The sequence below is a fragment of the Saccopteryx bilineata genome, chromosome 7, assembly GCF_036850765.1.
Source record: "Saccopteryx bilineata isolate mSacBil1 chromosome 7, mSacBil1_pri_phased_curated, whole genome shotgun sequence".
In the NCBI taxonomy this organism is placed as follows: domain Eukaryota; kingdom Metazoa; phylum Chordata; class Mammalia; order Chiroptera; family Emballonuridae; genus Saccopteryx; species Saccopteryx bilineata.
Genome location: NC_089496.1, coordinates 17,219,481 through 17,242,031, shown reverse-complemented (window position 1 = coordinate 17,242,031; position 22,551 = coordinate 17,219,481). Strand labels below are relative to the sequence as shown.

At 46.1% G+C, this 22,551-nt stretch overlaps 1 protein-coding gene across 1 annotated transcript; it reads left to right on the top strand.

The window, feature by feature from the left end:
- Window positions 1-9,810: 9,810 nt before the first annotated feature.
- LOC136310771 (uncharacterized) lies at window positions 9,811-14,105 on the top strand. The gene is given in 6 exon segments (XM_066239687.1): window positions 9,811-10,069; window positions 10,072-10,479; window positions 10,482-13,499; window positions 13,502-13,543; window positions 13,643-13,661; window positions 13,889-14,105. Coding segments are annotated over 6 exon segments (3,963 nt in total).
- The last annotated feature ends 8,446 nt before the right edge of the window (window positions 14,106-22,551 follow it).

Genomic DNA, 22,551 nt, shown 5'->3' with positions numbered 1-22,551 from the left:
AGCAGAAAAGGAAAGGCTATTACCAGAAATACAAAAATATGAGAAGGGGGAAAAATCTCACATGTAAAGCCAAATATTAAATAAATACAGCATATCAGACACGTAAAAAGCTACTAAGAAGGTCAAAAGGCAAGAAAATAACAATTATAAAGGGGTCAATCCAAGAAAAAGATATAACAATCATAAATATCTACACACTCATAATAGGAGCACTTAACTGTATAAAGCAATTGTTAATGGACAGAATGGGAGAAATCTACAGTAATACAATAATAGTAGAGGATTAATACCTCGCACCAATGGGTAGATCATCCAGACAGAAAATTAATAATGAAATAATGGCCTGATGTCATATTAGACCAGATTGACTTAATAGACACTTATAGAACATTTTACCCAAAAACTGCAGAATACGCAGCCTTAGAAATTTAGAAATAGATTTGTACTTGAATAGTCAATTGATTTTTTTTTTTTTTTTTTGTCAATTGATTTTTGACAAAGACACCAAAGCATGTCAATAGGGAAAACCTATAACTATGTCATATACAGTACTAGCAGACTGGGCAGAAAATGTTAGTTCATGTGCTTTTATATCAAATAATGCCTTAGCAGTTTCAACAATTTTACCTTTGAAATGTTGAATCTGTAGCAAGCAAAATATGCATCAGGCAGAGTAAAGGCCAAATTTAGGAGGTGTGTTTAAAGTACATTTTTTCTCAATCAACTCTCAGATGGTTAATCCCAATATTTTAATCATTGGAAAAGAAAGCCAACATTTCATGAAATAGTTGTTTATAGAATGAAACTTTTCCCCCTTAGATTTTATACTTCTCTGTCCGCTCCTCCCTCCCACCTGACTTTTCCAGCCACGTTGGTTTACTAACTGATCCCTTAGCAGAGTCATTCTTCCTCGGGGCCTTTGCCGTGATTCCTCCCTTTACCCGGAATGCTTTCCCCTCGCATGTCTGCCTCAACAGCCTCTTTTTAAACCATTGATTTTCAACCTTTTTACACTTGGGAACTGGTGAAAATTGGAGAATGATTTCAGGGACCACAAAGGCAGAAATTGCTTAGTCAAATAAGCAGATTTGACCAAGATCATTGGGTCTCTAATCTTCAAACAACATCAAGGTGTTTAACTTTCGCAGACCAGCTCGAAATTTCTGATGGACTGGCACTGATTTGTGGTCCTGTGGTTGGAAAACACTGTGAACTGTCTGAATCCCCCCTTCTCCGTGATTCTTAGCCGGTGCACCGCTTCTCTCCCCACAGTCTCAGTCCTCCGTGTACTGCTTGGTTCTCCAGAGCTTGGGTTACTGGCTAACCTAGTAATTTACATGTGTTTGTTGTTTCTTTTTTTCTCTCCAACCAGAATGTAGGCTGTACAAAGTCAAGAATTTTGCATTTCTTATATCTAGTGGAGACCTTACAGAACTGTGGGGTAGTCTAGAACGGGGGCCCAATTTAAACTTGTATGATTTAATATTTTAGCAGTTCACCAAGGGAAGGGACCACAGAGGAGAGCACATAGCCCATATGAGGATAGCGACTCCTTGACACCGCTTCAAAGCCAGATGATAAGACATAGAAACCCAGAGGAACAACGTGTGACCAGAGCAGAGGTCAGGTGCCAAAGCAGGGATGGTCCCAGCCAGGCCAGGCATCATCACAATTGACAGGGAAAGCACCTGATGATGGCCATGGCCCACGGCGGGTGCTGCAACAGTGTGGTCTTGGTTAGGTTGGGCATCATTAGGTAAGACCAGAAATCCACCTGGTAATTGTCAGGGCCTTGGGGTGCTGGAGCAGCGTGGTTTTGGCAAGGCAGAACATCATCACGGCAGACAGATAAAACCACTGGGTGAGGGCCGAGGTTGACCACAGGTGCTGGAGCCGTGGCATGTCAGGCCAGGGTAAACAGAAAACCATCGCATAATGACCAGTGTTGACCACAGGTGCTGAAGCAGTGGGGGTGGTCCCAGCCAGGCAGAACATCTTCGTGAGGTATAGAGGAAACCACTGAGTGATGGCCATGGCAGACTGGGAGTCCTGGAGCAGCAGCATGGTCTTGACCAGGTGGTTTATTATTTAGGCAGACAGGTAAATTCACCAGGCAACAGCCACCTGCAAGAGACTGAGTTGGTAATACAGAAGAACCTGAGATAAATTTCCCATCTGGAGTCGGTTGTGCAATAAATGAACTTAAGAATATATTAGAAACTAGACGAATTTACCCTTAGCTTCCTTTGCCCCCCCCTTTTTTTTTTACAGAGACAGACAGGAACAGAGAGATGAGAAGCATCAATCGTTAGTTTTTCGTTGAGCATTGCAACACCTTAGTTGTTCATTGATTGCTTTCTCATATGTGCCGTGACCACAGGCCTTCAGCAGACCGAGTAACCCCTTGCTGGAGCCAGCAACCTTGGGTCCAAGCTGGTGAGCTTTTGCTCAAACCAGATGAGCCCGCGCTCAAGCTGGCGACCTCGGGGTCTCGTACCTGGGTCCTCTGCATCCCAGTCTGATGCTCTATCCACTGCGCCACCGCGTGGTCAGGCGCTTCTGTTGCCTTTCAAGATCAAGGCTGGCTCCGGCTGGTTGGCTCTGTGAGTAGAGCGTCAGCCCTGCATGCAGAAGTCCGGGGTTCAATCCCTGGGTCAGGGCACACAGGAGAAGCAACCATCTGCTTCTCTTCCCCTCCCACTCCCCCCTCTTGCTCACTTGCTAGTGGCTCCAGGCGCTGAAGAGAGCTGGGTCTATTCAAGCAACAGCCCAAGAGGAGTGTTGGGGGAGAGGGTGGTTGGGTTGCGAGGTAGATCCCTGTTAGGGCACAGGAGGGAGTCTGTCTCTTATCTCCCCTCCTCTCCCTTAAAAAAAAAATTTACGACACAATGAGCTAACCAGACAGGCACTTTGTGATGACATAGAGATAAGTGGGAGCTGGGCCCATGTCCTGTGTGAAAGGGTTGGGTAGGGTAGTGTTGGGGTTGGGGGGAAATGGCCTGTACTCCCCCCCACACACATACACCCCCAGTCCAAAGCTCCTGAAGAGAGAATGGCAAAGGATCAAGGAGCAAAGGTGAGGCCTGGCCAGCTCACCCCTTCTGGACATCTTAGCACCTGTGACTTTCTATGGTGGGTTGCAGGTGTTTGGCACCAGAGGGGCCACCATATGAGGACTATTCATGACCCCAGAGGTCCAACAGCCATGGTCCATACTGCCTGGACACCAGCTCTGCAGGCCCGTGGGTTGGCAGCTTCCCTGGGTCCCAGGGGCTAGGGCCTGCCCACAGCCCAGTGCTGGAGCCACACAGAGCCTGCCTGGATGTGGCCCACCTCCTCCAAGACTTCCCCAGCTTCTCTGTGGGGCTTGGAGCCAGGCGTCCTTCTCCATGGCTGCCCTGGCCATCAGCGTCACCAGCCCAGAGTGAAGGTTTTTGAGGAATAGATATGGAACCCTGACCAAAGCGGGTGCCACACCCTGCGCCATACCTTCCTGGCATTTTTTTTTTACATAATTTTTTTCATTAAAAAAAAATTGCCCCTCCCCTTCCTTTATACCCCGGCCGCCCGCACCCCACACTACGAGGAGCTGTCCCTGCGCTTCCTAAACCGCCCCTTGCCTTTTGCTAACCTCCGCCTGTGGCTGTCCCCTCGCTCCACCCCTTTGGCTTCTCGGAGAGCCCAGGAGCTTTCCTCCCTTTGCCGTACACTCCCATCTCGCGGGCTCCTTGGGGGCTGTGCATCGCCACACCCCGAGCCACTAGCTATTAATGGACCTAGTGGCAGTACCCGAGATAGGGTCCCCTCAGTCTCTCCCGCAAGCAGAGAGGTGGCGAGCCGACTCCTCCCCCCCCCCCCCCCCCCCCCGCCCCAGGACAGTCGTCGCCAACAGCCACTGCTGGGGTGCGCAGAAGACAGGCTGTGGCTCGGAGGAAGGGGCGCGCGGGCTAGGGTGTGGAGGCCGAGGTCCGAAGCACCATGGTGGTCGTGGGTGGGTCGTTTTTGCACAGGTGAGGGCGGCGGGTGGGTGTGTCCCAGGTGCCGGATCCGGACCCCAATAGGTGGGATGGTGGGGGCGGGGCCGGCGGGAGGCGAGTCTTGCTGGGACCCCCGCGGGAGCTGCCACGGAGCTGGTATTCCCTTCTCCCCGCTGGATGACGGAGTGAGTGGAGGCTGCAGCCAGCTCGAACTCCGCGTCGCCACCGCTGTCCTAAGACCCTCACCCCGCTTCTGCTGCATGTGGATTAGCTCTCAAAAAGGTGAGTGGCCCGCAGCGATACGTCCTCCCTGCCGCGCGGCCCCGACCGTTACTTGTGTCTCGTCTTTCTCTAGTCCTCCTAGCCATTCAGGCCCGAAAGCGGAGGCTGAAAAGAAAGAAACACCCTAAAAAATGAATCCACGTGGCGCTCGACCCTGGTTCTTTTGTCTGATCGCGGACAGCCCGCGACCACGTCGGGGAAGTTTTCTGGATCCCAAGTGTCTTTAGAGCTTGCTGCCTGCACCCCAGGAGGCGCGAGCCAGGGGAGCAGCCCCGGGCCCCGCAGCCCGGGGCCCAGACTCGGTGGCCGGCGGCGGGGTGGGCGGGGGCGGGCGTGCGGGTGGCGCAGGGTGTGCGCACGGCCGCCTGCACGCAGAGCTGCCCTGGGGGCGCGGATGCACCCGGGAGGGACCTTGGCTCTGGGCCCGCACGCCGTGCGTGGCGTGAGGCTGCCTCGCCGCGCCCACCTGGGCACGGGGACCGAGGGTGAGGGGCCGAGTGTCTACGCGTGTCCGTGTCACCCCGCTGTCCTCACTGGCTCCTGCCTCTCGGCCTTTCTGTTGAAGACAGAGCCCGTGTCTAGAGGGTCGCCTGGGGCGTGTGCCTGGCGCGAGTTCGGCGCCGAGACCCTGCGTTAGGGCCTTGAAGCCTGGGCTGGAAGGCTGAGGTTGCCGGCTCAAAACCCCAGGCTTGACCGGTCAAGGCACCTACAAGAAGCGACTACAGTTGAAGCTTCCCGCCCACCCCCCGCCTTTCTCTCGCTCTCCTCTCTAAAATAAATAAATAAAATATTAAAAAAAGAAAGAAACTTTCTCCTCTTGCGTTGCGGGTCCCCAGTGTGGCTTCCCGGCCCCTCATTGTGCCCAGAGTTGGTGAATACGGGTGATACTTAAAACGTGCCATCTTCCGGCCACCTCCCCGCTGGTCACGGACCGGAGTGGGAGCGGCGGGCGCCCACGAAGCCTTGCCTGGGGAGCTGCTCGGAGACCGCAGAGCGCCGCCACCTCTCTCTTTTCCCTTTTTTTCTCTTAATTTTAAAAATCTGCCAGCATTCATCACCTTTACTCCTCCTCACAGATTAACGGTTCTGCTCTTTCGAGTAAGAAATACTGTGGTGCTATGGGGAATGGCAGTCCATGATCATCTTTAAATAAAAGCACGTTGTTTCCTTTGGGGGCTACCCGGCAGCGTTTCCAGGCTGCCTTCCGTCTCTTCACCGTGGTCTCTATTTAGGGAACTTCATACCCACTGGTGGCATCTATGAAAACTGCCGAAGTTATTACTAATGTGGTGTAGCATGACAGCATTTTTGTTCATCCAAAATGGAATATAATTTGTAAGTACGTCCAGGATATCACAGAATGTAGATTTTGACGTAATGCCTTCCTTTAAAACAGAATAGTATGGGGCCCGGGCGGGATAGCCGGGTTGGTTGGAGAGTCCTTCCAGAGAAGGAGGTTGCGAGTTCAATTCCCTGGTCAGGGCACATACAGGAGCAGCCCAATGTTCCTGTCTCTCTCTCCCCGACTCTCTCAAAAAACAAACCCCCCACAGTATGGGAATAAAACAGTGGAATATTTGGTAGTTTTATGTGGTTTAGAAAAATTAGTGCTAGCCTTCAAGTCAATCAAAACCTCACATTTAATACTTCCTTTGGTGAACGATGAAAAGTTTAGCCCAAGTATGAACTGTAATGTTTAGGATCCTTAGTATTGGGTTTTAATCACAATTTCTATTTCTCCATAGCCCATTATATTCAGAAACCTGAAAAGGAGTTTTAAAAGTATACCCTGGGTTTGGGGAATGCTGTGTGTGTGTGTAAATAGTATGTGTGCATTATATATATATGCATACATGTAAAAAAGCAGCTTGTTAAGTAAGTTGACATGTATTTCATATACTTTCTGATGGCCAAGAGATGTTTTTAGTGTGCTGCAGTTGAAATTATGGTATGTTTATAAAGAATTAGCGTATAACCAAAATAAATTACTTTTACTCCCACAGATTAATCAGTCAATTTCTTCCAGTGTCTTGTATTTATTTGATAAGATTTGAAGGGAAAAATCCCAGCTAGCACCTAAAAGAACTGATTCATCTGCCTGACCTGTGGTGGCACAGTGGATAGAGCGTTGACCTGGAACACTGAGGTCACCGGTTCAAAACCCTGGGCTTGCCTGGTCAAGGCACATATGGGAGTTGATGCTTTCTGCTCCTCCCCCTTCTCTCTCTCTCTCTCTCTCTCTTCTCTAAAATGAACAAATAAATAAAAATATTTTAAAAAACTGATTCATCTGCAAAACAATTAGCAAGAGGAGATCAGCCTAACTACAGGACTGATTAAATCAATGTCATTTTTAACTTAATTCTTTGAATCAAGACATTATTTTAAAGGAATGCTAGATACGATTTATTTCTGCATGTATTCAACAGTATTTGCATGCCTTTCTTAGGAGGTGATGATAGAAGTGAGCTTTGAATAAGACCAATAAAGTTCCTCATGAAACTTATATTCTGTGGGATTTTGAGGAGAACCCCAAAGATGACAAAGATGCTGATTTGGCCCTGGCCTGTTGGCTCAGTGGTAGAGGGCATTGGCTTGGCGCATAGATGTCCACGGTTCAATTCCCGGTCAGGGCACAAAGGGCACACAGAGAAGTGACCATCTGCTTCTCCCCCCTCTACTCTCTCTCTCTCTCTCTCTTTTCCCCTTCCGAAGCCATGGCGTGATTCAAGCATGTTGGCCCCTGGCACTGAGGATGGCTCCATGAAGCCTCCATTTCAGGCGCTGAAAATACCTGGGTTGTGAGCATGGCCCCAGATGGGCAGAGCGCCGGCCCCAGATGGGGGTTGCCAGGTGGATTTGGGGCACATGTGGTAGTCTATCTCACATCCTCTCCCTTGTAAAAAGAAGGGAGAAAAAGATGCTGAATGGAGATAGTGCTAAATAAAGCATAGGGAGAAAATTAAGATGGGGCACCTTAAGTAATAGTGGTGACATTTGACCACTGCCAGTCACTGTGCTGATGACTTTACATGTGTTTATCCCTTGTGATAACCCAATGGGGTACACGTTGTTGTTACCACCCTTTCACAGACCAGGAAATGGGACACAGCGCTGGTACATAACTATTGAATCAAGGCAGCCTGGGACAGAGTCCACACACAGCTGTCTGATGAGGTGACATTTGAGCTGCAGCTGGAATGAGTAGGTGGTGGGAATGTGGCAAAGTTCCTAGGGAGAAATGGGTAGGAATGTTGGAGGAACCCAAGGGCCAGGTGGCTGGGGTGCTACAGAAGAGGATGGTGGGGGAGGAGTCAGTGGGGAGGCCTGGCCTTGTAGTCCTTGGGGAGAAGGGATTGGGGCTGGCAGGGAAGGAGTTGAAAATGGGAACTGGCCAGTTAGTACGAGGGAAACCATGGCGACTTGGTTCGGGGCGCTGGAGAGAAGTGGTGATGGAAGGGACTTCAGGAGACCGGGAGTCTCAGAGGTGTACTCATTTTAGAAGCAGCTCTGACAAAGATTAAGGTCACACAATTAGTTTAGTTTGGACCAGAATTCAGAATTTTCTGATGTCCAGTATTGTTTTTGCTTTTGATTAATTCTTTAGAGGAGGAAAATGTGTACTAGGGCTACTTTTAAGTTGTGTTAATATAATGACTGGCAAACTTGAATTTTACTATGTTACTCTAACAGTGGATTCCGTCTGATCTTTGCTTAACTCATCTTGGCTTGTAAAACAATAACTGGCCCACCTGGCCCCTAGATGTTTGCCCAGGCTCCTTGAAGAAGCCGCAGGCATCCGGTGTTTGATTAGGGGCTTATCGGAAAGGCAAGGCCGCAAGCATCTGAAGCAATCAATTGTTGCACTCGCCGGGTAAAATAAACATTGGAGATGTTTGGAGAGTTTAAACAAAGTTTTATGGCAAAGAAAAAGCAAAACCTGCGCAGGGGTGAGCTCATGTGGCCGTCACCAGAGTCACACCGAGTGCCTACAATCTAGGGGTTTTTATAGCATAGCAAGCAAGCGGTTCATACAGAAGCGAATTTTGCGTTTTAGCACTTGGCTCCCCCAAATTAAATTTTAGTCATGTGCCTTAGTAACCAGTCATACAGTTGAAAGCCGCCAGCTGGAAAAGTCCCTATCTATCCTCCAGGATTGGGTTACACTAATCATCCTGGGAGTTTTACGACTTTCCTATCTCAAGGACTCATCTATTCCTAGCCATCCTGGGAGTCTAACACCTTCCTTACCTCAAGCACTCATCTGTCCCGGGAATAGGTTATGTCACATCAATCACCCTGAGAACTGTTACAACTCCTCTCCCTGAAATTAAGTATAAAACTTTCTTGCTGAAGTGGCTCAGGGCTCTTGGCCATTTCCTTGCCTTGGGCCCGCTTGCGAGTGTAATAAACTTTGTTTTACCCTGAGTCTAGAATTCTGTTGGTGCGTCCTCGGTCAACATTTGGAGGTCCCACCGAGATTCAGTATCTTCATAGACCACGGGACGCCTGACGTCTGGTGAGTGAAACTGGCGGTGGCTGTCAGGACGGGACATGAGTCCCTCCTGGCTGCGACTGACAGACGTGTCAGGGGATCGCAGGCCACAACTCTGGGGGACACCCTGGAGTGTGAGGGCAACCAAGGACGCTTGGAAGTCCATCTGCTGTCTCAGACAGAATCTGTAATTTGTTGCCAGTTTCCAATCGAGCTCGTAGGTCCAGACCATTAGATGTATTTTTAGTTTTATTTTGCCATTCGCAGCACAGCTGGCTTTGTCTGTTTGTTTTTGTCAGTGTCTTATTTGTTGCCTTCTTTCTGTCTTTTTATCTCTTCGAAATTAAAATGGGACAAGGAGCTTCCACCCCACTGTCCCTGACTCTGTCTCATTGGTCTGAGGTTAATGCTTGAGCCCATAGTCTGTCTTTTCTTGTTAAGAAGCGCAAGTGGAAAACTTTCTGTACCTCTGAGTGGCCCACCTTCGGAGTAGGTTGGCCGACCACTGGAACCTTCCACAAAGACACCATAAAGGCGGTTAAAGCAGTTGTCTTCAGTCCAGGACCTCATGGCCATCCGGATCAACAGCCTTATATTTGGGTTTGGGAAGACCTGACTGACGACCCTCCTCCTTGGATCCAGCCTTTCCTTCCTCCCCCTGCACCCTCCCTCCCAACAACCCTCTCCACCACTCCGGGCACTCCCAGACCTGCTCCAACTCATTCAGACCTCTGCTCTATGCTTCCACTCAAACCTTCAGAGCCAACGACGCCTACTTCATCCCTGTATCCTCCCCTTCCCTCCTCTGTTCTCCCTGAATCTCAAACTGACCTTATTCTTTTTGATTCGGGACTCCCACCTCCCTATTCCAGGGATGTCCCTGCCGGTGCTGCTGGTTCCCAGCTTGGGGCCCCACATCAGAATGAACGGGGACCATCAGGAGAGGGTCCAGCCCAAGGTACCTGGAGCCGGAAAGCACAAACCCCGGATGACGTGGCCGTCACCCTGCCCCTTCGGCCTTTTGGACCCCCTGTCCCTCATGGTTAAGGGGGAAACATGCTGGCACTTCAGTATTGGCCCTTCTCCTCCTCAGACCTATATAATTGGAAAAACAATAATCCACCTTTTTCAGAGGACCCTGTCAAACTTACTGACCTTCTCGAGTCTCTTATGTTTTCCCATCAGCCCACTTGGGATGACTGCCAGCAGCTCTTAGGTATTCTCTTCACCTCCGAAGAAAGAGACTGAATTCTCCTCATAAAAAAAAAATTGGTTCCTGGACCTGATGGTCATTCTACTCAACTCCCCAACCTTATGAGGCTTTTCCCCTGAGGCAGCCTAACTGGGACCCTAATACACCTGAAGGTAGGCGGCAACTCTTACTCTATTGCCAGACTCTGATGATAGGTCTCCAAGCGGCAGCGAGATGCCCCACTAATTTGGCTAAGGTAAGAGAAGTAATTCAAGGGTCAGAGGAATCCCCATCCAGATTCCTAGAGAGACTAATAGAAGCCTATAGGAGGTATACCCCTTTCGACCCTGAGTCTGAAGAACAGAAAGAGGCACTGGCTATGGCTTTTATAGGACAGTCGGCTACTGATATTCGGAGGAAACTCCAGAGGATGGATGGGTTACAGGACATGGTTCTGAGAGATTTAGTCAAGGAAGCTGATAAGGTATACTATAAAAGAGAGTGAGCAGAGGAAAATGAGCAAAGATTAGAAAAAAACATGAGAAGCAGGAAAATAAGCGAGATAAACGGAGAAATAAAGAGTTAACAAAAATTTTGGCTACTGTAGTAGGGAAAAAAGATAGAAGAGGAAAGCATAGTACCTCGGGCCCAAACCAAAAACCAAAACTAGGTCCTAACCAGTGTGCCTACTGTAAAGAAGAAAGACACTGGGTCAGGGATTGTCCTAAGAAAAAGAAAAAGAAGACTGAGGAAATCCTTGCCCTAGGAGATTAGGGGCGTCGGAGTTCGGACCCCCTCCCCGAACTCAGGGTAACATTCAATGTGGAGGGGACACCAATCAACTTTGAGGTGAATACAGGAGCGGTTTACTACACCTTGCAGAACCCGCTGGGGCCCCTCTCAAACAAAAAATCCCTAGTTCAGGGGGCAAATTGATGCCAGCATAGGTCATGGACAACTAAAAGGACAATGGACCTGGGGAGGGGAAAAGTACAGCACTCCTTTCTGGTCATACCAGAATGCCCTGCCCCGCTGCTGGGGAGAAATTTGCTTACCAAGTTAGGGGCAAGTATTGACTTCAAGCCCCAGGGACCAGAAGTAAGATTCAGTAACCCTCTTGTCAGTCAGCCTATTGTGACCATGCTGACCTTGTCTGCTGAAGATGAGTATAGACTGTATGAGACCCCTGCCCCCAGACCCCATTCAACAGAAGACAGGTGGCTTCAGAGCTTCCCAGAGGCCTGGGCAGAAATGGCAGGGCCAGGATTAGCAGTACAAAGGCCTCCGGTGGTAGTATACCTAAAGCCCTCTGCCACCCCCGTAAGGGTTAAACAATACTACATGAGTAAAGAGGCCCGAGAAGGCATTAGGCCTCACATCCAGAGGCTATTAGTACAGGAGATCCTAAGGCCTTGTTAATCAGAATGTAACACCTCCCTGCTACCAGTAAAGGAACCAGGGACAGGGGACTATAGACCAGTCCAGTATTTGAGAGAGGTTAACAGTCAAGTAATGGACATACATCCAATGGTCCCAAACCCTTACAACGTCCTCAGTACCCTCAGTCCTGACAGGAAGTGGTATACAGTACTGGACCTGAAAGATGCCTTCTTCTGCTTGCGCCTGCATGAGGATAGCCAACCCCTGTTTCCTTTCGAATGGACGGACCCTGAGAATGGACTCAGTGGACAGCTCACCTGGACGCGGCTACCCCAGGGCTTCAAGAACTCTCCCACCATCTTTGACGAAGCGCTGCACCAGGACTTGAGTGCCTACCGAGCCTCCACCCCTGAGGTAACTCTGTTGCAGTATGTTGATGATCTGTTACTTGCAGCCGCCACCAGAGAGCAGTGCAAACAGGGAACTGAAAAACTGCTTGCCGAACTGGCCAAACTGGGATACCGGGCATCTGCCAAAAAGGCCCAGATCTGCCAACCCGAAGTCACCTTCCTGGGCTACTCTCTCCGAGACAGTAAGAAATGGCTAACTGAGGCCAGGAAAAAGACTGTTACTCAAATCCCACCTCCGAAAAATCGGAAGGGCCTCAGGGAATTCTTAGGCACAGCAGGTTTTTGCAGACTATGGATACCTGGCTTTGCCACACTAGCCACCTCTCTATACCCCTTGTTAAAGGATGGAACTGAATATACCTGGGGAGATAAACAGCAAAAGGCCTTTGACCAAATCAGAAGGGCACTGTTGTCAGCCCCGGCCTTGGCACTCCCCGACATAGAGAAGCCTTTCACTCTCTATGTAGACGAGAAGGAAGGGATAGCTAAAGGAGTATTGACTCAGTCTTTGGGACCCTGGAAACGGCCAGTAGCCTATCTTTCTAAGAGGTTAGATGCAGTCGCAAAAGGGTGGCTGGGGTGCCTATGGGTGATAGCGGCTGTGGCCCTCCTAGTCAAAGACGCTGACAAACTGACTCTGGGCCAGAAATTGACTATTGTCACTTCCCATGCCCTGGAAAGCATAATAAGACAACCTCCAGACCGCTGGCTAACCAATGCCCGCATTACTCATTACCAAAGCCTCCTGTTAGATAAAGACAGGATCACCTTTGGCTCTCCAACTGTTTTGAACGCAGCCACCCTGCTACCCAGGGAGGAGGGGGAAACTGTCCACCATCAGTACAGGGATATCCTAGCCGAGGAAGCTGGGATCCGGAAAGACTTGCGGGACCCACCATTGCCACAATCTGACTTAATTTGGTACACTGATGGAAGCAGTTTTCTGTATGAAGGAGAACGCCGAGCTGGGGCTGCGGTGGTAGACAAGGAAAAAGTAATCTGGTCAGAGAGACTCGCCCCAGGAACCTCAGCTTAAAAGGCAGAACTAATAGCTCTAACAAAGGCCTTGGAACTAGCTAGTGGTAAACGGGCCACCGTCTACATGGACAGCAGGTACGCATTTGCTACTGCACATGTGCATGGGGCAATTTACAAAGAAAGGGGCCTGCTTACATCAGCAGGCAAAGACATTAAACACAAACAAGAAATCCTAGCCCTCTTAGATGCTATCATGCTCCCACGGGAGCTAGCCATTGTCCATTGCCCTGGGCACCAGAAAGGGCAAGACCCAGTAGCCAAAGGCAACAGGAAGGCGGATGAAGAGGCTCGAGGGGTAGCAATGAGGACTGCCTCCAACATCCTCACTATAGAAACAAAGCCATCCCCCACCCTGACCCACTTAGAGGAACCTGAGGATGTTCGGAAGTTCCTCCAGATGGCCCACCATCTTACCCACCTTGGGACTGACAAACTGGTACAACTGCTTCAAGATGATAAAACATTGACCACCCCTGAGAAGAGGCAAATAGCAAAGGAAATAGTCAAAGCTTGTAAGGCCTGCCAAATGGTGAATGCCTACCCAACAAAATAAACCAGTGGAACCCGTCTCCGAGGCACCAGACCAGGCCAATATTGGGAAGTAGACTTCACTGAGGTAAAACCTGCCAAATATGGACTAAGGTATCTCTTAGTTTTTGTAGACACCTTCTCAGGATGGGTAGAAGCCTTCCCTACCAAACATGAGATGGTAGCGGTGGTAATTAAGAAAATTATGGAAGAAATCTTTCCTAGATTTGGTCTTCCAAAGGTAATAGGATCTGATAACAGACCGGCGTATGTGGCCCAGGTAAGCCAGGGGGGTAGCCAAAATATTGGGGATTAATTGGAAACTACATTGTTCTTATAGACCCCAAAGTTCAGGACAGGTAGAGAGAATGAATAGAACAATTAAAGAGACCTTAACTTAATTAGTCATTGAAACTGGCCATAGAGATTGGGTAATGCTCCTACCATATGCTCTTTTCCAGGCTCGGAATACCCCTTCTGCTAAAACTAACCTAACCCCCTTTGAAATACTTTTTGGAACCCCTCTGCCTATTCGGGATTTATCCCCCTCTGACTGAAATATCCCAAATACCCCTTTGTCCATTAGGTTACAGGCCCTGACCAGAGTACAACATTGCTTATGGAAGCAGTTGTCTGACCTTTACCAGCCGGCAGGAGATGGGATCCCACATCACTACCAAGTCGGGGACTTCGTCTATGTCTGGAGACACCAACACTGGACCCTCGAACCCCACTGGAAAGGACCCTACCAAGTCCTCCTCATCACACCCACTGCTGTAAAGGTCGATGGCATCGCTGCTTGAATCCATATTTCACACCTCAAGCCTGCTCCTGCTCCTGATGACCAGTGGACAGTGGAGAAAACAGATAATCCCCTCAAGCTGCATGTCCGCCGCCGCAACAAATCCCCACCAACCGACCCGGCAGACATGGCAGGTGATATCGGGGACCAGTGACATAGTAGGGGAAGTGACTTCCAATGACTATCCCCCCTGGACTTGGTGGCCGTCCCTGTATCCAGACCTTTGTCAACTCGCAGCGGGGTTAAAAACTTGGGATATTCCTACTGTTGACCCAAGTGACCCATCTTTCTGCAAATCTGGCCAATGCCTGTGCGGGGGAAATGGACCTACAGGATGGGGGTTTGGGTGTGCGGATCCGAAGCTAAGGTCAGCCACTAGAAGGACCAATTTCTATGTTTGTCCTCGTGATGGTCGGAATCGGAATGTTGCTTGGGACTGTGGGGGTTTAGGGGACTTCTATTGTAAGGCATGGGGATGTGAAACTACTGGAACAACTTATTGGAAATCTACCTCCTCCTGGGATGTTATTACTGTAACTCGAGCCACCTGGGGAAATACCCCAGGGTTGAGTAAGTCCTCCTCTTGCCTGGGGGATGGGAATCCTACAAATTGGGGATATAATCATGCCAAGGCCACTCGGACAGTCATGTGGTCTGGAGAGGGACCATGTACCAATTTCACCTGTAACCCACTGAATATTACATTTACCCACCATGGACGAAGACAGGATAATATGTGACTAAAAGGCAGGCAGTGGGGTTTAAGAATGTATGTGTCAGGATTTGATGCTGGATTAACGTTTAAAATTAAACTCCAGATAGGCACCGCTGGAGGCAGCCCATTAGGACCTAACAAAGTACTGGCTGACCAAAGGGCCCCAAGGCCTAGAAATTTCCTTTCAGCCCCGGTGCAAGCTACTCCATCCCTGAGAGATACAGCTAGCAGCCCAGCCAGTGCCAGTAGTACACCCCTGTCACAAACCCCGTCAGGTTCAACCACGGGGCAGCGATTATTAGATCTAATAAAAGGTGGTTTTGAAGCTTTAAATAGCACCCATCCCAACCTTACTGACTTCTGCTGGATATGCTTGCAGGCAGGGCCTCCCTATTACGAAGGGGTCGCAGTCAATGGGAGCTACTATGAGAACAAAAGCCCTTCCCAGTGTAATTGGGGCAGGCGTCACATGCTTACCCTCCCAGAAGTGACTGGACAGGGGATATGCCTGGGGACCCCGTCTGCCTCAGACAAGGCCCGATGCCTGCAGACTATTTCAATTTCTCCTAACAGTTCCTATTTGATCCCTGAGAAAGGAATTCGGTGGGCATGCAGAACGGGCCTGACTCCCTGTGTGTCCACTCAGGCCTTTAACAACTCTCAAGCTTTTTGTGTAATGGTTAGGGTTTTCCCCCCGCCTTATATATCATGGGAATGAGGACTTTGAAGAGGCGGTTGAAGGGCGGACCAGGTATAGAAGAGAGCCTGTCACACTCACCCTAGCAGTACTGCTGGGAGCCGGGGTATTGGCAGGAGTGGGAACAGGAGCTGCTGCCCTAGTTGAAGGACCCAGACAAATGGCCTCGCTAGAGTCTGCTATTACCCAGGATTTAAGGGCTGTAGAGCAGTCAATAGAAGCTTTAGAAAAGTCACTGACCTCCCTCTCTGAGGTCGTGTTGCAAAACCGACGAGGCTTAGACTTGTTATTTTTAAGAGAAGGTGGTTTATGTGCTGCTTTAAAAGAAGAATGCTGTTTCTATGCCGACCACACTGGAATAGTTAGGGACTCTATGAATAAGCTGAAAGAAAGGCTAAAGGCTAGGGAAAAGAGACTACAAGATCAGCAGGGATGGTTTGAAGGGTGGTATGCCAAATCACCCTGGTTGACTACCCTCATCTCCACCTTAGCCGGACCCCTTATAGTGCTATTACTAGTTATCACCATTGGACTGTGTGTCCTGAATAGACTCACCACCTTCCTGCAGGGGCAAATAGGAGCAGTAAAACTTATGATTATGAAACAACATTATGAAAAATTAAAAGAGAACTCAGATCTCTAGGATTAGAGTTATGCAACAAAGAAAGGGGGGAATGTAACAGTGGATTCCATCTGATCTTTTTCGTCTGATCTTTGCTTAAATCATCTTGGCTTGTAAAACAATAACTGGCCCACCTGGCCCCTAGATGTTTGCCCAGGCTCCTTGAAGAAGCCGCAGGCATCCGGTGTTTGATTAGGGGCTTATCGGAAAGGCAAGGCCGCAAGCATCTGAGGCAATCAATTGTTGCACTCGCCGGGCAAAATAGACACTGGAGACGTTTGGAGAGTTTAAACAAAGTTTTATGGCAAAGAAAAAGCAAAACCTGCGCAGGGGTGAGCTCAGGTGGCAGTCACCAGAGTCACCCCGAGCGCCTATAATTTAGGGGTTTTTATAGCGTAGCAAGCAAGCGGTTCATACAGAAGCAAATTTTGCGTTTAGCAATTGGCTCCCCCAAATTAAATTTTAGTCACATTCCTTAGTAACCAGTCATACAGTTGAAAGCCCCCAGCTGGAAAAGTCCCTATCTATCCTCCAGGATTGGGTTACACTAATCATCCTGGGAGTTTTACGACTTTCCTATCTCAAGGACTCATCTATTCCTAGCCATCCTGGGAGTCTAACAACTTCCATCTGTTCCTAGTCATCCTGGGAGTCTAACACCTTCCTTACCTCAAGGACTCATCTGTCCCTGGGATAGGTTATGTCACATCAATCACCCTGAAAACTGTTACAACTCCCCTCCCTGAAATTAAGCAGATGTTTGCCCATCAATCACCCTGAGAACTGTTACAACTCCTCTCCCTGAAATTAAGTATAAAACTTGCTTGCTGAAGTGGCTCAGGGCTCTTGGCCATCTCCTTGCCTTGGGCCCGCTCGTGAGTGTAATAAACTTTTCTTTGTTTTACCCTGAGTCTAGAATTCTGTTGGTGCGTCCTCGGTCAACATTACTACTATAGACAAAAAAGGGCCACATGCTGAACCTGACAAGCTCGGAGGAGGCGTGCATGGTGGCCTTGCAAACTCAGAGACCTAAAGTAACAATATAGGATGGTCTGAAATTAAAACTTTCTAACTAAAAGCCATTCTTGGTTGTTAGTCATGGCCTAGGGCAGTATTTTTCTCTAACAAAGGTCCATGTTTACCTTAATCGAGCTAGTCTGTTGTCTTTTGCATCCCCAATAATAAGGTGACCAATCGTCCTCCTTTAAGGAGGACAGTCCTTCTTTTGTACGTTCTGTCCTCTTTTTGGATATTGGAAGACTAATCTGTAAATATCCATATTCGATTGATGCAGAGTTGATCCATTGCGTGTGATGTAACGTATTTGTATATAAATGAGTACTTTTTTCTTACAACTATTATTAAAAATAGGCATGTAAGCATAATTACAATATAAAATACTACAAATATTTTTATTATGCATTTATCATATTATAGCGTAGTATTGTTGCAACGAATAAAATGTTCCTTTTATTTACGACTCTGTTTTTTTCAATTTATTTTTGTCCTCCTTTTCATTGTAGAAAAGTTGGTCACCTTAACAATAAGGTACCAGGTAACATACCTTTAAAATGTTAAGAGTGGGCCTGACCTGTGGTGGCGCAGTGGATATAGCGTCGACCTGGAAATGCTGAGGTCACCGGTTCGAAACCCTGGGCTTGCCTGGTCAAGGCACATATGGGAGTTGATGCTTCCAGCTCCTCCCCTCCTCTCTCTCTCTCTCTCTCTCTCTCTCTCTCTCTCTCTCCCCCTCTCCTCTCTAAAATGAATAAATAAAAAAATTAAAAAAAAAAATGTTAAGAGTGGTCTTTTCCAGCCCTGTCGGGGCACAACCACCCCACCAGAACAGAACCCACAAATCCCTCATTGTTATTCTTGTCCTGTTCATTGTGAACTATTAACTATGTAAGTATGTATCTATTCCTTTTACTTTTTATTCAGTCCCAGAGATCATCCCCTCCACTTTGCTTTTCTCTCCCTCCCTAATCACCAATGGATTTCTTGAAACCCCCCACGTCTTCCCCTTTAACTCTGATGTATAAAATAAGTGGTGACACTGCCAGTTTTCCAGAGCATTACCTCAGTAGATTGAGATTCTGCTTCCTGGCAATTGTTGACAGCTTGGCTCAAATAAACTCATAAAAATTCTTATAGGTTTGGACGTTCCTTACATTGACACCACAAGTGAGGTGGGTTTGATGTGATGTGATCTACTTTTGTCATTATTTACTTGTATGCGCCAGCCACTCTTCATTCATTCTGGTTTAGTTTAATCCTGGGAGCTTTCATGGATTAAGCCAGTTCTAATTTTTAGTATTATAGAATTTGTAGCTGTCAGGAGTAAGACCGAGATATCTCTGCTAAGCCACATCAAAGTTTTACTCTTGTCAGATTGTTACAGTGACTTTATTTACTTTGCCAATTATTAGTTGTGCTGATTGTGAGTAACAGGCAACTAGGAAAGACTACACAGTATAATTCAATCCTGAATCTTAGGAATTACCTAAATCACATGGCTTGGGACAGATTTTTGCTTTGGGGCATGCATATATATATAAAAAAGTTTAAAGATATTTTTTATTGATTTTTTTCCCTACATATAACTTTTTTATTGAGACATAATTCACATACCATAAAGTTTGTCTTTTAAAGTTTATAACTCACTGGTTTTTGGTGAATTCACCAAATTTTGCAACCATCACCATTATCTAATTTTAGAACATTTTCATCATACCCAAAGAAACCCTGTACTTATTTAGCAGTTACTCCCCATTCTCTCCTGCCCCCAGCAACCACTAATTTACTTTCTGCATCTGTGAACTTACTTATTTTGGATATTTCATATGAATGAAGTAATAAAATCTATGTTCTTATGTCTTTTTGCATAATGTTTTCAAGGTTCCTCAATGTTGTAGCATGTATTGTTGCTTCATGCTTTTATATTGCCAAATAATGTTTCATTGTGTTGATATATCATATTTCATCCATTCACCCATTGATGGACACTTGAGTTCTTTCCACTTTTAGGCTATAAATTATTTAATTATTTATGTGTGAGAGAGAGACCGGAAGAAAAAGGGAGATGAGAAACATCAACTCGTAGTTGCAACACTTTAGTTGTTAATTCATTGCTCTCTCATAGATGCCTTGAGGGCGGGGGCTCCAGCTGAGCCAGTGACCCCTTGCTCAAGCCAGCGACCTTCATCTTCAAGCCAGCAACCTTCAGGCTCAAGCTAGTGACGCCACACTTAAGCTGGTGAGCCTGTGCTCAAGCCAAATGAGCATGCACTTAAGCTGGTGACCTCATGGTTTCGAGTCTGGGTCTTCAGCATCCCAGGTCAACTCTCTATCCACTGTGCCACCACCTGGTCAGGCTTGGGCTATAAATTATTTTTTAATAAAAATTGTTTAATTTTGAAATAATATGACTCACACAAAGTTGCAAAAACAGTACAGAGTTCCCTGTGCACCCTTCATCCAGCTTCCCCTAGTGGTGGTATCTTGCATAACCACAGAACATTGTCACAACTAGGAAATTGACATTGGCACAATAATGTGAACTCATGTAAAATTTCACCAGGTTTTACATGCACTGTGTGTGTGTGTGTGTGTGTGTGTATTAGTGTGGTTCTGTCAAATGTTATCATTTGTATATTCATGTATATTTGTGTAATCATTACCATGATTAGGGTGCAGAACTGTTTCATCACCACAAAGAAACTCCCTCTTGTTACCCTTTAATAGTCATCCCCTCCCCTCTCCTTAACCCCTGGCAGGCACTGAGCTGTTCTCCACTAACATTTTACCACTTTGAGAGTGAGATAAATGGAATTATACAGCATGTAACCTTTTCAGATTCACTTTTTTCACTCAGTGTAGTGTCCTTGAGGCCCATTCCTGATGTTGGGTGTATCAGTAGCTCATTCCTTATTGCTGAGTAGAATTTCATGGTGTGAACGTGATAAAGGGATGTAAAAGTTAGAAACCAAGTTCACTGATGTTTTTGTTTTAATAATGATTAATTCATGATCTCATGGTCACTGGCTTGAGCACAGGGTCACTGGTTCGGCTGGAGCCCCCCAGTCAAAGCCCGTATGAGAAGCAATCAATGAACAACTAAAGTGATGCAACTGCAAGCTGATGCTTCTCATCTCTCTCCCTTCCTGTCTGTCTCTGTCTCTCTTAAAAAAAAAATCTGTTGTGTAACAAAAATGAAAATCCTGAACCTAAGATTCCAATGAGAGTCCAGAGCATATTAGTCATACTGATTAGAGTCTTTTTCAGACATTTTCATTGTTTCAGGAAATTCAGTGAGGTATCACCAGAAAAGAAAGGAAGGAAAGAAAGGCGGAAGTTTTATTTTTCAATTTTATTTAGACAATTTTAACGGGGTGACATTGATCAATTAGAGTACATAGATTCAGAGAAAAATTGAAATGTTTTATGCTATGACTCATAAAAACTAAAAACCAGAAACAAAAGCATGCCTAAACTTCTCAACAATTGCCACAGTAAGACAAAAACTGAGCAGAAACTGTAGTTAACTGTAAAGTCCAGAATCAGATAATTGTTAAATAATTATAAATATGAAATAACAAAAATAAGAACTCAGCATGTATAAAAGCTTAGATTAAAAAAATAAAATGACAAGATTTTGGTCCAACGGTAAGGAGAGCTTACTAAAAGAAAGTAAAACTCAAAAAAAATTAAAAATATGCAACAATTTGAAACAAATAGAAGGATGACGTGATTTATATGCACATATGTATATAACACACACACTGAGAAAGAGCATGTCTTTGGAAAGTGAGGGAGAGCTTTGAGAAAACATGTAATAGGTGGAAAGGAAAATAGCAGCCCTTGTTTCCTGCCCTCCCTGCCTTGGCTGGGACACACACTAGTCTTGGCTTCTAGAAATTTGGAGGGAGGTAGATGACTCCTAGGTATATTTTTACTTTCAAACTAACAGTGATATGTGTATTATACATATAACATTTGATAGGAAATAATCCTTAACATACTTAATGTAATAGATTCCTTGAGATTCAAGGAGGAGAAAAAGGAATAGTCATTGAGCCATTTTGGTAAGAAATTTGGAAGCATAATCATCATCTAGACCTAAAGATATCTAGCCCTGATGATAGATCTTGTCATTATCAATAAAATAGCAAAGAAAGAAACAGAAAAAAAGTTTACCTTATCTTTTAATATTTAAAATTGATTGATAGGACATGACTAATACATAGCTTTCTTTTCATGAGAATCTATAATAATGGAGATCTGGAAATTTTTAGTAATCCAAATAATACATTTTATTTAGAAAAATAAGTAATTATGAGAACAGTTTATTTAAAATATGAGTTTATTATGGTAAGATCTATTATATTTAGCATCAACAGTTAAAAAACATAGCAGAATAGTAGTACCTTGAACTAGGGGAATAAAGTGAGCAGCATTTAATTAAATGACATTAACTTTACTGACCAAAGAAATGTTCACCTTTTATATAATTTTTCACCATGACCAATCTATATGTTTTGAAATTTAATTTTTAAAAATACACTTTATTTTATAGAACAGTTTTAGATTTATAAAAACATTGAGAAGATAGTATAGAGAGTTCCCCTATAATCCACACCTAGTTTCTACCATTATTTATAGATCTTATATTAGTACGGACATTTGTTATCATTCAAGAACCAATACTGATACATTAACTGTAGTGTATAGTTTATTCTGATCTCCTTATGCTTCTCTAATGTTCTTTTCCTTTCATGGATCCCATCTGGGGTACCACATTGCATTCCGTTGTGTTTCTTTGGCCTCCTTTTACCTTTAATGGCAACTCAGACTTTCCTTAGTTTGGATGATCTTGACAGGTTTGAGGAGGTAGGGTCAAGTATACTGTAGACCAGGGGTCCCCAAACTACAGCCCGCGGGCCGCATGCGGCCCCCTGAGACCATTTATCCGGCCCCTGTCACACTTCCAGAAGGGTCACCTCTTTCATTGGTGGTCAGTGAGAGGAGCCTAGTTCCCATTGAAATACTGGTCAGTTTGTTGATTTAAATTTACTTGTTCTTTATTTTAAATATTATATTTGTTCCCGTTTTGTTTTTTTACTTTAAAATAAGATATGTGCAGTGTGCATAGGGATTTGTTCATATATTTTTTTTTATAGTCCAGCCCTCCAACGGTCTGAGGGACCGTGAACTGGCCCCCTGTGTAAAAAGTTTGGGGACCCCTGCTGTAGACCAACCCTCTACTGGAATTTGTCTGATGCTTTTCTCTTATTGAGGTTATGGGTTTTTATGAGAAAGATTGCCGGTGTAAAGTGCTGTTTTTATCCATCATATCAAGGAACATACTATCAATGTGCTTTACATATTTATCAATGTGATGTTGACCTTTACAT